A 12,522-nucleotide genomic window follows, 5' to 3' on the forward strand; every position below is an offset into this window, starting at 1 on the left:
TTTCCATAATTTAGGAGTTGGTACTGTAATTGTGTTTGCTACACTTGCAAACTAGTTATTAGTTGGATAATTGTACATAGAAGAAACTAATGTAGTTAGTAGCCTTCTACACTAGTTATCACACTAGAACTTAAAAAAAACCCTGTAGCTTCCAAGGCCAATAGCACCGATTACAATTCCAATATATCAGAGTCTGTGGTCTTGCATAAAGGATAAAATGGGTAAAGGGAGCCCAAGAGTATCAGTAGATTTAATTGCATTGACCTAAAAACCTATACTAGCACTATGTCAGTTGCCTAACACAATATCTGATTGTTACTAGCTCAGATTGAATAAATTCTTTCAAACAGCTACTGATTTATAGTTGAAGTACAAAGCAACATCACACTGTTGATAGAATAGGAAGACTAAGAACAGATTCATTTCCTATTTTGGAACTGAAAAAGATGTTGAAAGAAGCTTTTAAAACACAGGCTAAACCTATGATTAGCTGTCAGGCCCAAAGTTTTCCTGAAAAGAGACTGTAGGAACTGGGACAGCTATACAGTGCAGTGGGTAAAAAATGGGCTTGCTACCATTAGGAAGACTGGTGTTCTACCCTATTATTAGAGAGGAAATTTGGACAGTCTTCCACACAGCATCACAACTCTAGTAGTGAAGACATTTTTTGCTGGTAGGTAATTGGTATTTACTGATTCTGTTTAGAACATCATGTGAAGATGGGTTTTGTTGTTGGATTTGTTATGAAGTATTTTACTACTGTTTATCACATCTGACCTCATTAATAGAGTAGAACGAATAATCTATTGAAGGGAGTGGAGGGAGGATCTATTGGCTGCAGTTCAATCCATATAAGACAGAAAATGCTTGGGGGAAGGAGCCATATGATTATACAGACAACCTTCAATGAGAGAGTACAAACGCCATTTGTTAAATACAGCTGCAGAACCATGTGGTTTTAAGAAGATACTCAATTGCTCCTAGATGCCCAGGTTATGGACTTGGTCAAGTACACTTTCTTCCAGCTGCATTTGCTGAGACAAATTCACCATTTTCACTCTGATGTGTCCCTTGCTACAGTTGGCCTCGAGATTGGTTTATGGTAATTAGCTACATGACAAGACCACTTGGAAACTAGAGCTAGGGAAGAACATGGGCTAGTTTATTAGGTGGAGTTTCATGCTGAGAGTTTATCATCAGTAAGCTTCTGGGTGGAATTCAAGGCAAGGATTTTAACCTATTAAGAAAGCCCTGAATGATTTGAGCCCTAATTACTTGAGAGATCACAGCTGAAATAAGCAGTGGAAAAGGAGCTGGAGCTACCTTGGTCTAGGAGACAGCACTCTTCATAAGATACTCACTACTGAGAAAGATGTAGTATTAAATTCAAGACCAAATTATTTTCTTAGAGGTGGAGGTTAAGGGGTAGTTTTACTGTGACAGCTGTGAGTCATCATTATTATGTATATTTATTTAGTGTGGGGGATGACCAGTACATTCTGATGATTCGAGAGAGATACACCTCTACCCTGATAGAACGTGATCCGATTAACACAAATTCGGATATAACACGGTAAAGCATTTCCCTTCCCAGGCTTGTGCAAGCCTGGGAGGGAGGGGGGAGAAGCCGAGCAGTAGCGCGCTCAGGGGAGGAGGCAGAGCGGAGGTGAGCTGTGGTGGGGATGGATGGGCGTGGAAGGCCCGGGGGGGGGAGGGGAACCACTCCCCACCCACCTCCGCCTCCTCTCCAGAGTGCGCCGCTGCTCCACTTCTCCCCCTTCCCAGGTTTGCCGCGCCAAACAGCTGATTCACGGCAAGCCTTGGAAGGAGAGAGGGAGGGGGGAGAAGCGGAGGGGAGGAGGCAGAGCGGAGGTGAGCTGGGGCAGGGCGCAGAGCTGCTGGTGGGTGCTCTGTGACCACCAATTTTTCTCTGTGGGTGCTCCAGCCCCGGAGCACCCACGGAGTCGGCGCCTAGGATGGCAGCATGGCTGGCTCCGACACACTACTCTGAGCAGCGTGTTAAGGGGACTGGGAATAGGAGAGGCTGGATGGGTTGGGGGTTTTGAGGGGTCAGTCAGTGGGCAGGAAGTAAGTGGGGGGTCGGATAGGGGACAGGGCCAGGTTGTTTGGGGAGGCACAGCCTTCCCTACCCGGCCCTCCATAGCAAGTTCGATATAATGCGGTTAGAGTTTTTGGCTCCCGAGGACCGCGTTATATCGGGATAGAGGTGTAACTGTGTAAGGGCACTGCTAAAAGTTTAAGTAAAAATGGATTAAATTAGTTCCCTATTTAATATCAACAAGCAGTAGAATCAGAGAAGACTTGCTATGTCGTACTGCCAGTGGGGAAAATCTGAGCTGAGGAGTCAACAATTTTAACAATGTATTTGGGGGAATTATCGTGCTGCATGCACATGCTGACTCAGTTTTAAATTGTTCTTGAATCTACAAAATAGTCTCCGATAATGCCAAAGGGTTTTTTGGGGAGAATATGCTGTGCCAAGCAACAATTTCAAATATATGGAAATTACTGACTGTACTCAAACTGCACGTAGGAAGTTACCACATATTTATATACTATTTTTTTTTTTTTTACAGAGTTTCAAGAGTTCAATTGATTATCTCCAAAACAGTGTAGACAGTTTCAACAAAAACACAAATTAACTTAATATGCTCTTTTCAGTTTAATTTTTTTAATTTCAGTAATTATTTATTAATAGTTTTGGTATTTTTTTCTAAAATCAGTACCAGTTTCAGTGTTAAATTTTATCATCACTTATTAATTTTTCCAAACAAGTTGCTGCTGTCAGTAACTAACATTGGTGACTTCTACCCACTTTTTTCCCCTCTATACACTTCTGTATAGGAAATATAAAATAATCTGACGTATTTTTTTTCTTCTTACAGGATGAAAACATAATGCGTTCCATGCAGCTCTTTGAAAATGTGATTTAACAATGTGGTTTAGTCTGCAATTAATGGACAAATGTGAACTATTCTGCAACATTACTTAAAGCTGGATTTGCCACATTTACCATATGTAGGATTGCTCAGCTTTACACTGAGACATGTATTATGCAAATAAGTTTTGTTTTATTATAAAGACCTTCCTCCCAAAAATGATTTCCCAAAGGTTAGGATGTAATAATTTGTCCTTTATCGAATGGGATATGCTAAAAGTATTAGGTTTTACCCCACAACTCCCCAAAACAGCACAGCATCTGCCATTATACAGCTTTATTACCATTCCAACCCCTAGATAAAAGAGGCTTTAACACAAGGAGATCAGAAATAGCTGGTTTTGATACTTGTTTGTATTGGATTCAGCCCCTGGATTTTAAGTGTCTTAAAAATCCTTAAAAAGTGTCTTAGCCTCTCTTTTACAGAGAAATCATCCTGCATTTCCTTTTCACATTTGTATGGTGTAATGCTCATTTTTACATAATACTTTGAGTAAATATTGCTACAGTTGATGAGCAATACATATCTCCTACAACAACATCCAATTTTATTTGGCTTTCTTTCCTCTTTGATTGAAGCCCAGCTAACTTACATAAGAGGAAGAAATCTTTTTTATAATAAAAATTTTTATGATTCAGATAGACATGTACCACTGGTAGGTATTAAACAGATCATCCTTACCTAATAAATCTGCATTTATGAATTTTTCATGAAATGAGTACCTGAAGTCTTATATATTGTATGTGTAATTCTGGTTGGACTGTCAGCAAAGTTTTCTGCTCAAAATTAAGGACCTGAAAAGGTTTTAAGTTCAAATTTCTTTGTGAAGAAAATCTAGTTTTACCATTATTTCCAGAAGTACGTGTCTTACCGGTTTTAATGAGGAAAAAGGAGATAATGGTCTTTTGAAGCTTCCATCTCACTTCAGTGCTCAGAATGCAGTAATATCTAGACAGTCTACTATCTGTTTCAATGGTCTGTTTACTATGAAAAGGGAGTAAAAAAGCAGAAACTTTAGCTATACACCAGTGTTGTTTATAAGCAGTACTACTATTACATTCTTGAGGAACATTAATTCTATCAAAGTAGGAACAGCTTTAATTCTGGACCTAAAAAACCATAAGTGCACAGATGTGAAAGATTAAAATGGATTATCTTTTCCCCATCACAATTAAGAAATAAAAATTATTGTACTATTGTTTTGAGTGATTCCAGGCCAATACTTTGAAATGCTACTGAAGATATGCCAATCCTTATTGTGACATTTCTGCACAAAGGATGTGAAGGGGCTACTGGCGTAGAAAGAATGCTGCAACCATTATTTTTGCAAAAATAAATCAGGTATCTATTCTGGTGTAGAGATGGAATGTTGAAGGCTGCTCTGCTATCACCAGTGTAGGAATAAGAGTAGTACAATACATGTACACCTGAAATTTGCTGTAGCATGTTTGCGTAAACTAAATGTGCACATTTTGTAAAAAAATAAATAAATAATAAAATAAAATTATATATATATAAAAATAAAATACAAGAAAGAAAAACAAGCAGAATGTTTTTGTTTTTTGAAAAAATACTAGACTACAGGCATTTCTTTAACCAAATGGATTTACTGTTTCAATACACGCATCCTGAATTAACTGTTAATTCAGTACTGTGCTAAGATTTAAGTTCCCAATGTGACAGTTTTCAAAATGAAGGGTTACTGAGATAGAATATGAAAAACAGTATTCCAATATCAACACCTGGTGTTTTTATCCTATTTACGGTACTAGAGCAACACTGGACAACTAGTTTGAAATCAGTTCTTTTGTAACAGAAAACTCACATTTTCATCTCTAACACTCATCACGGAAAGAAAGCGTATAAAATAAATATGTATATGCACTTTAGCAGTGAGTTAGTTACTGCTTAATTAATAATTACAATCAAATTCTACCTTTTATGTAACATTTGATAAACACAGTAAGTGTGGCAGAAATATTAAAGGAAATAGGAATGTACAGCAAAAATGAATTAACATTTACTTTGTTTACAGCTGAAAAAATGGATGGTAGATAACCAATTATTGACTGTAACTGTAAACATAAGACTGGATACACAAAAAGATATCTAATAAAAATGATTAACTGTTTGCCATAATTATACTTTTTCATAAGATGTTATGGGCACACTTCACTTAATCTTCATTTTTTCTCCCAAGCAGATTACAGAATGTTTGTGGTTAGTTTTACTAGAATAAGTTGTACCATAAGGAAATTCCAACAGCATCCACAGTCAGCTTCTGATGCCCACAACGACACTACGCAGTGTAAATGACTATATGGTTCTCTCATTCAAAAGGAGATGGAACAATAGGTTGGAATTTTAGATTTGATGATAGTTACACTCTCCTGTTGATAAAAATGAAGTTTACACAGTAAGAAGCACTTAGTTCTGAAGGCAACCAAGTGGCAATCTGTGTTACAACATTTCCTTATAATTATACATATCTAAACACCCATCATGCAAACTAAACTATCAAAAGAAGAGAGTTGAAGACAGAAAAACATTAAATATTTTGAGAGAGATCAGATCTCTCTCTCTCTCATAGGAAAAGTAGCAGAGACAAATAACTTTAAAAAAAAAAACATGCAGAGAACTGGTAAAATAACAGAAGAAAATAGATGGGAGAACTACAGGAGGGTAGATTCTATGTACCAATGGCTTGTGGGTTATCTATTAACTACCGCTAAGTTCTTGCTGCTGTCATTCGAATAATTTTTTTTTCTTTTAAAAGGCACTCGCAGAAAAAACATACAGGGTTTAAAAATTCCATAAGCCACGTGTTCTGCTGGGAAAATTGTTTTTAAATAATACCATTTACGGGGCATCATTATTTTCCTCTTCAATATTTGAAGTGAGTACCGAAGAAGGGGTGCGTAGGTGGGAGGGTGAATGAAAGAAAATCAAATGCCCAATTTGAAAGCCTTCTTACGTATGTAATTCTCAATTAAATCAATAGAAGCTGTGTGTTTGACAAAGGCAGAATTAATCCTCGATAAGGGTTAGGAGATCATTTAAAGACAACAAGGGAGGAATGAGAGAACTTAAAGAAGGGTGCAATACTGGTTAAGAATTTCTCTTAAGAAAAGGGAACAGGAAGAGAGGGTAGAAAACAGGATAAAAGAAGAAGGAGAGGGAGAAGTGGATATCAGAAAGTTGAATATAAAAATGTATAAAATATCTCTTACTTTTTTATACAAAATTTTAGTATTTCTTAGTAATTGTTTTATTATTGATTTGGAAAAAATCCTGTTTGTTTGGGAAGACAAAATGTTATTACAGATAGAACATGGATCAAACTGATGCTTACTGTCGGACATTTCAATACTTTAGGTTAGCTAACAAAGCCAGTATTTTAAAAACATTACATGTCACTGCAGTAGGTAAACTTTTTTCCTCACAAATTTCAAGCCCTGGAAGTAGAACTATAGACCTCTTCTAGTGTCTGGGGAGGAAAAGAATAGCAAATGTTCCGTCTCACCAGTAAGGTTGCACACACCTCCTAGCAGAAACAGTTTAATGTTTTACACGGTTATCTTGCAAAGGGCATCTACGTGGACAGGCAGTTACTTCTCAATGGAGTCCCACTGAAGGGGACTCAGTGTGGGACTAAGAGGCCTGCTGTGTGGATCCCTATGTAGGTGTGGATCCTTGGAATGTCATGTTAAGGTGTGCACCTAAGTTTCTTATGAAGGAGCACAAGAAATTAGTGTGAGGATGTTTGACAATTTAGGTGTTTAAGTATTCTCTATAGAAATGTAAAATAAAAGGCTATAAGTGACTGTATTACATGAAGTAGATTCTATTTCTCTTCTATGTCACAATTCATATACAGGAAAAATAAAGCTATTTTCACATTATGAATCACTACACAACACCACTAGGCCCCAACCCTGCAAAACCTACACATATGATTAATTTTACACACAGTCGTTCCAGTGTGTAGAGTTAAGCACATACATAAGTCTTTGCAGGAGCAAAGCTTGAAGGATTCAGAGACTTGAAATCAAAGTCTTCTTGACATGATTTAAATTCACGTATATTTTTATATTTTTTAACAAAATGTAAAATACAGAGAATAATCTGTTCAACTCACCTTTCCACCATACTGCTCTAGCTTTTGTAATACAACAGTGATTTGCTCTTTGAATTTCTTGTCCATTAACCTCTTTGAAATCTATTGGAATAAAATAAATATAAATATAACTTGGAAAAAAGATGATTGAAGTACAATGTATGAAAACCGACCACATTTATTTTTGCTTTAGAATACTGCTTCACCTTAGTTCAGGAAAGGGAAAGCAAAAAGAATCATTACTTTACGCATAGTAGGTAATGCCAAAGTAAGACACATGGTCAAAAGCAAAAGGGGAAGACAAAGTTTTCTGAACCAAAAAACATAGCTTTGCAGAAATGCCCAGTTTTTGCAATGATGGGTGGCAGTATAAAATCCATAGACAGATAGCTTTTATATTTGTTTGCAACTATTTTTGATGCAAAACAAGAGTACCAGGAGGAATATGAAACAGTTGTTGGGAATAGTCTAGAGAGTTCCTTTGCCTGTGCCCGTTTGTTAGAACTCTCCCTCCCTGGTCTCTTACACAGGAAGCTTTAGTAGTCCTTGCCCTGATTTGTCAGGGTTTTCCTGCCAGGCCTCTCTGCCTGGAAAGATTTGGCAGTTTCTCACTTCAATGGATGCGTGTCTTCTACCTCAGAGAGTTATTCACTTTCTGCCCTGATTGCTCAAGAACTTCTCTCCCAGGCCTCTCTACCTGGAGAGCTTTTAATATCGCATTGCCCTAGTTAGGGTTCCTCTCAGAACTCTTTGTTGTTAGGATATAGATATTCAGGCCTGTTTGTAAAGGCCTATACTCTAAGAATTTAGGTGTATTCCTATCACTTGGCTAGTTAGAGGTATAAAAGAAAGAATCAAAATCACTGTCTGCCAGTGTAAGGGCCTTCTCTTACTGTGACAGTCTGAGGCCCTGTTCTTAGGCTAAGGCCTTTGGCTAAGCGACAGAGGCAGCCATAAGCTGGGAAGTGAATGGTCACATCCTCACATTCCAAACTAGTCACATTGAAATAAGGTGCTATTGGGCTGTTAGGAATTTAATCCTGTCCTTATAGTGCCTATCACTTCCAGAGAAAGGGAAGTGCCTAGAAGCTGTAAAAGGAAATTGAGGTTGATAGTTTTCTGTCTGGTAAGAACTCACTTATCAATAGACACAGCTGGGAAACTCTTATGTCTTTACAGATGTAGTTGTGAAATCCTCACTTCTGTATTGTTTTGTCATTATAGTTCCCACTTTGCTATTGTTTATTGGCATGGTCTCTGTCTGGTTCTGTGATTGCTTCTGTCTGCTGTATAATTAATTTTGCTGGGTGTAAACTAATTAAGGTGGTGGGATATAATTGGTTAGCTAATCCATGTTAGGATTGGTTAGTTAAATGTTAGTAGAATGATTGGTTAAGGTATAGCTAAGAATATTACTATATAAATTAGGGGCAAACAGGAAGTAAGTTGGGATTCGAAAATAAGGAAAAAAGGAACTTGTATTTAAGCTTGCTGGAAGTTCACCCCAGTAAACATCGAATTGTTTGCACCTTCGGACTTCGGGTATTGTTGCTCTCTGTTCATGCGAGAAGGACCAGGAAAGTAAGTGGGTGAAGGAATAAGCCCCCTAACATTTGTCTGGAGAGGTTTTCATTGTTCAGGCTCTCTGGGAGCTCCTTCTATTCAGAGCAAACCAATCTCAAAAGGTAGGCTCAACCAAAGGTACCCTTTAGCCATGTTTCTCAGCTGTGGTGGGGGGACGGACTTCTTGTTTGGCTGACATTAGGAAGTCCACTAGGTCCTTGGCAATACCCTTATCTCCCTCAGAGAAATATGAAGTGACCATAGCCCGAGGTCCCCCTTTTTGTAGGTAGCCCATACAGTGCACGTAACCCTCCATGTCAGTGACATGTCATGATTTACCACATAGGGGGCATTCAGATGGTAAAAGCCTTTTACTGCCTCTAGGCTGGTTAACAAAGCCAGGATTTCCCCAGAAATAAACGCTTTTACTGTGGCCTCCTGATCTGGAGAGGAGTCCTTCTGAATGCATCTGCACGTACACCCTTCAGAGTTAAAAGATCTCTCTATCCAAGCTCAGATCGCTCCCAGGACTTCCAAAGACCAGGGACTGTACTGTTTTGCCCACTGCTTTCAATACCTGGCTTAGCAACACTCACTTTTGTTCTTGCTATACCCACACTATCGTGTGGATAATATTTAGCAGGTTAGCACCATTTTTAGCTTCCTTTTTCCTCCAAGAAGAGCTCTTCTTTTTAGCAGAGGTCCAGTTGTTGCCCTGCTTTGCCACTGTATCATGATCCTGGATTTTTAGACGCATGGTCAGGCAGCTCTCTGTTTCATCAGGTGGCTGTATGTCCCTATCCAAGCCATCTTCCTTCTGTACTGGCTTCAGTCTACAAAACCCCAGCTTTCTCCTTAGCCAAGTTGGACTTTGACCCTGGCTGGACCTTGATCAGGTTTTGGAGCTTGGTCAGCTCCTTTTGCAGTAGTAAGCACTGCTGGTCCGCTGTCTTCTTTTCAACTTTGAGATGGGTCAGTTCTTGCTCCTATTTTAGTGCTTACCCTACAATCCTTTCCCATGAAGAGCAGATCTCTTCCAGCTCCTGCTGGTATTAAGCTACCTATATCCGTAGTTCCAGGATTTCAGCCTGGTTCCGATCAGCCGTAGCAGTCCTCTCTTCTAGCTTATCCCAGTCCTTTACTGTAGAGGTCTGCTGTGTAGCTGAGGGGCTACGCTATTATTGCAGCCTCTGTTGTACATGGGAACTTACTGTTTATGGCACAGGACACCCACTTCTTTATTAGACTGCTACTCATTCCTTTCAGGAGGCCTTTCTGGGTGCCTAGCCCATCAGCCAACCCACTGGTATCCACACAAGCCTTGGGGTAATCTCTGGTCTTAGTCTCTGGCTCTTTTCCCAGTATGGTAAGCTGCTCCTCTAAGGCTTGCTGGGTCCTCTCTCAGGTCAGCTTCTGTTGTTGGCTTTCTTTCAGAATTCTGCTCAAGGAGAGGGTTTCTCTCTTCTGTATCTCTATTTTTGTATGGGCCCACTGGTCTCTATAATAGGCAGATGCTCCAACTCCTTCTATCTTTTAGGCTGGAGACTTCCTACTCCAGGTTTCGGTTCAGCTCACCTCCTTCACCTGCCTATCATCTTTTGTGTAGCCAGTGTCTCACTCACTAGGCAGACACGTTTTGCTTGCCTTGGATACCTCTTTACATTTGGCTGCCAGTGCCTTCACCTTCACCTTCTCAAGATCAGCTGTCTCCTGCTTGGTCTGTCCCCAGCTCCTTGGCCAGCTCTTTCACCATTTGAAAACGGGTCTGTTCTATTCCCTGGACCTGGGTCTCATAAGCCTTTAGCCAGTTATTTAGTTCATACCAGAGAGCATTCATCTGGTTCTGCAGGTTGCAGGGGTGCCTGGTGCCCAACCAAGAGTCCTGACTATCCGTCATTCTCTGAGCTCCCAGGCCCTGTGAAACAAGTTTCCCTCGGTCTCCAACACCTCCTGTCAAGGAACCCTGCTGTCCCTCAGAGCTTCTTTTTGGGCTCTTCTCCACAGAAGTCATTTCAGGGCCCTGGCCTTGCTTCAGTTCCTGCAACACATTAGGTACATTCCCCATGTTCTCTTCCCTCAGGACAGACACTGCAGGCTGGGTCTTCCCTTCAGAAAAAGGGTTGTTCAAGACACACAACTGCTTTCCCATTTCTATCACATGGGCTTCAGTCCTTCCTTGTCTACCAGGTTTGCCAATTACAGGGAGTCCTGGGACTATGATAGTACCAGTACTGACTTCCTGAGTTAGGGGGGGCAACACCTTCTTATGTGGCCCATTTCCCCACAATGGAAAAAAAACTATCCGTGGGTAGCCTTCCAAGCCCTAAACTGAGTCCCGACAGTCCTCTGTTCTGCCTTAACTATAGCCTGGGCCTCAGCCATTCATGGCTGAGTGTCTTTATCCACCTGGCCTTCACTGGTCCCAGCAGCCCTCATGGCAACCGGGCTGGACTTACAACCATGGCTTGTATCAAGCTGAATCCATCTCACCTGACCCCTTGCCCATACTACCTAAAGCTCCACCGGGGGGGGGTGGTCTTCTGACTCTTTCCTCTGTGGCACCTGCAGCGGCCGGGCCTGGGTAGACGCTGTTTTAGCTGCCAGGCTCCCTGCCAAGCCTAAGACTGGTGATCCTGGAGTTGCTGCTGTTGAAGCCCCTCCCGGGTTTTGCCGTGCTGTTGCTGGGTGGCTTGCTGAGGCTTTGAAGCTGCCACAGTTTGCTGCTGCTGGCCTACAGCTCTTATCAGCTCTTCCATGGTCCCCTTGTTTGCAGGGGCTGGTCCGAACAATCCTACTTCTGGTACCAGTGTAAAGTGGTTGAACTCACCTCTCGCAAGTGCCTCCTGGCCAACTGCGTGTGCCTGCACACTCTCTCTCTCTCTCTCTCTCCCCCCGTTTGTGGTGGGTCTTCACTGACTCAGCCCTCCAGTCAAGTCATACACAGTATGTCTGTGAGATAAAAGCAACGCAACCCCCTTTTGGGGTACTCTCTCAGTGCCCTCCGTAATATCTCTCTCTGTTTGTCCCTGTTCCGCAATAGAGCGGTGCTCCAGAGCTCTTTCCCTGGAGGCAATGTCTTCATCCTCTCAGGGCCTTTCTGGCTCCAGCTCTTCAGCTGGGCCACTACAGTTCAATCCCACTTCTGGGGTGCCTCAAAGTCCAGGCCACTTTCCCAGTAGCTGCTGGTGAGGATCCGGGCCCGCCCTCTACTCTGGGTGCCAGCCCAGAGACCCTATAGATAGCAGCCATCTGCAATGTCCCTTTAAATAAACTGCATTGCTGCTATAATTCCTTGGGCCACTTCCCCGTGCTCCCGCACATTCTTCACCCTAATCTCAGGGTCTTGTCCTCGTGGAGTCCCAGCAGCCAGCCTGGAGCACCATCCACTCTCCTCAGTCTGGCCCTGCAGCTCTTCTTCTATTAGCCTGCTGGGCCCTGATTGGCTGCTTCCCACAAAGCCACTCTAGGCAGCTTGGAGGACCTCTCTACTGCCCTTTTATGAGGTGGGGTGTGGCAGGGCCATAAGACCTCCAGCAGGGGGCCTCAGGACCTAGTCCTCCCCATCACAGCAACTTTAATGGGTTTTGTTACTAAATATTAATATTTAAAATTCACAGGTAATTTTATAATAAACAATGTCCCTTCAAAACACAGTAACTAATATGTCTCAGTCTTTAGGGGGGTTTATTGTACAAATTGTTCTTTGGTCTAGTAGCATATACTGAATGTTAGAGCTCTATAATTCACCATATATTATAATAAGACTATGGCTCTCTGCTAAAGCTTATCAAGAAATGCCTTTCATGGAACAGCTGAAAGTTCCATCATCTTTGTGTGAAATGACAGGAAGTCTCTAAACAAAAGTAACATAAAAAATGAAGA

The 12,522-nt window shown here is 41.2% G+C and overlaps 2 protein-coding genes across 6 annotated transcripts in view; one reads left to right on the forward strand and one right to left on the reverse strand.

Moving 5' to 3' along the window:
* The window catches only part of KCNIP4 (potassium voltage-gated channel interacting protein 4), a gene marked incomplete at its 5' end in the record, with an annotated part of 476,849 nt that extends 473,820 nt beyond the window's left edge, over positions 1-3,029 (forward strand). For all 3 annotated transcript variants that reach the window (XM_084627276.1, XM_084627278.1, XM_084627273.1), the window contains one exon: positions 2,907-3,029. In XM_084627276.1, the coding sequence (XP_084483402.1) occupies positions 2,907-2,954 (48 nt within the window). In that variant the 3' untranslated portion in view covers positions 2,955-3,029. The remainder of the gene's footprint in view (positions 1-2,906) is intronic.
* An 800-nt stretch (positions 3,030-3,829) lies between these two features.
* PACRGL (parkin coregulated like) overlaps positions 3,830-12,522 on the reverse strand; it is a 32,640-nt gene continuing 23,947 nt past the window's right edge. For 2 of the 3 annotated variants that reach the window (XM_084627280.1, XM_084627281.1), the window contains exons 7-8: positions 7,099-7,179; positions 4,548-5,350 (exon numbers count right to left, since the gene is read on the reverse strand). In XM_084627280.1, the coding sequence (XP_084483406.1) occupies positions 5,294-5,350; positions 7,099-7,179 (138 nt within the window). In that variant the 3' untranslated portion in view covers positions 4,548-5,293. Of the gene's footprint in view, positions 3,945-4,547; positions 5,351-7,098; positions 7,180-12,522 lie in introns of those variants that run through there. The other variant, XR_014711458.1, reaches the window with a different exon arrangement.

The sequence above is a fragment of the Lepidochelys olivacea genome (genome assembly GCF_965140295.1).
Source record: "Lepidochelys olivacea isolate rLepOli2 genome assembly, chromosome: 4".
Lineage (NCBI taxonomy): Eukaryota > Metazoa > Chordata > Testudines > Cheloniidae > Lepidochelys > Lepidochelys olivacea.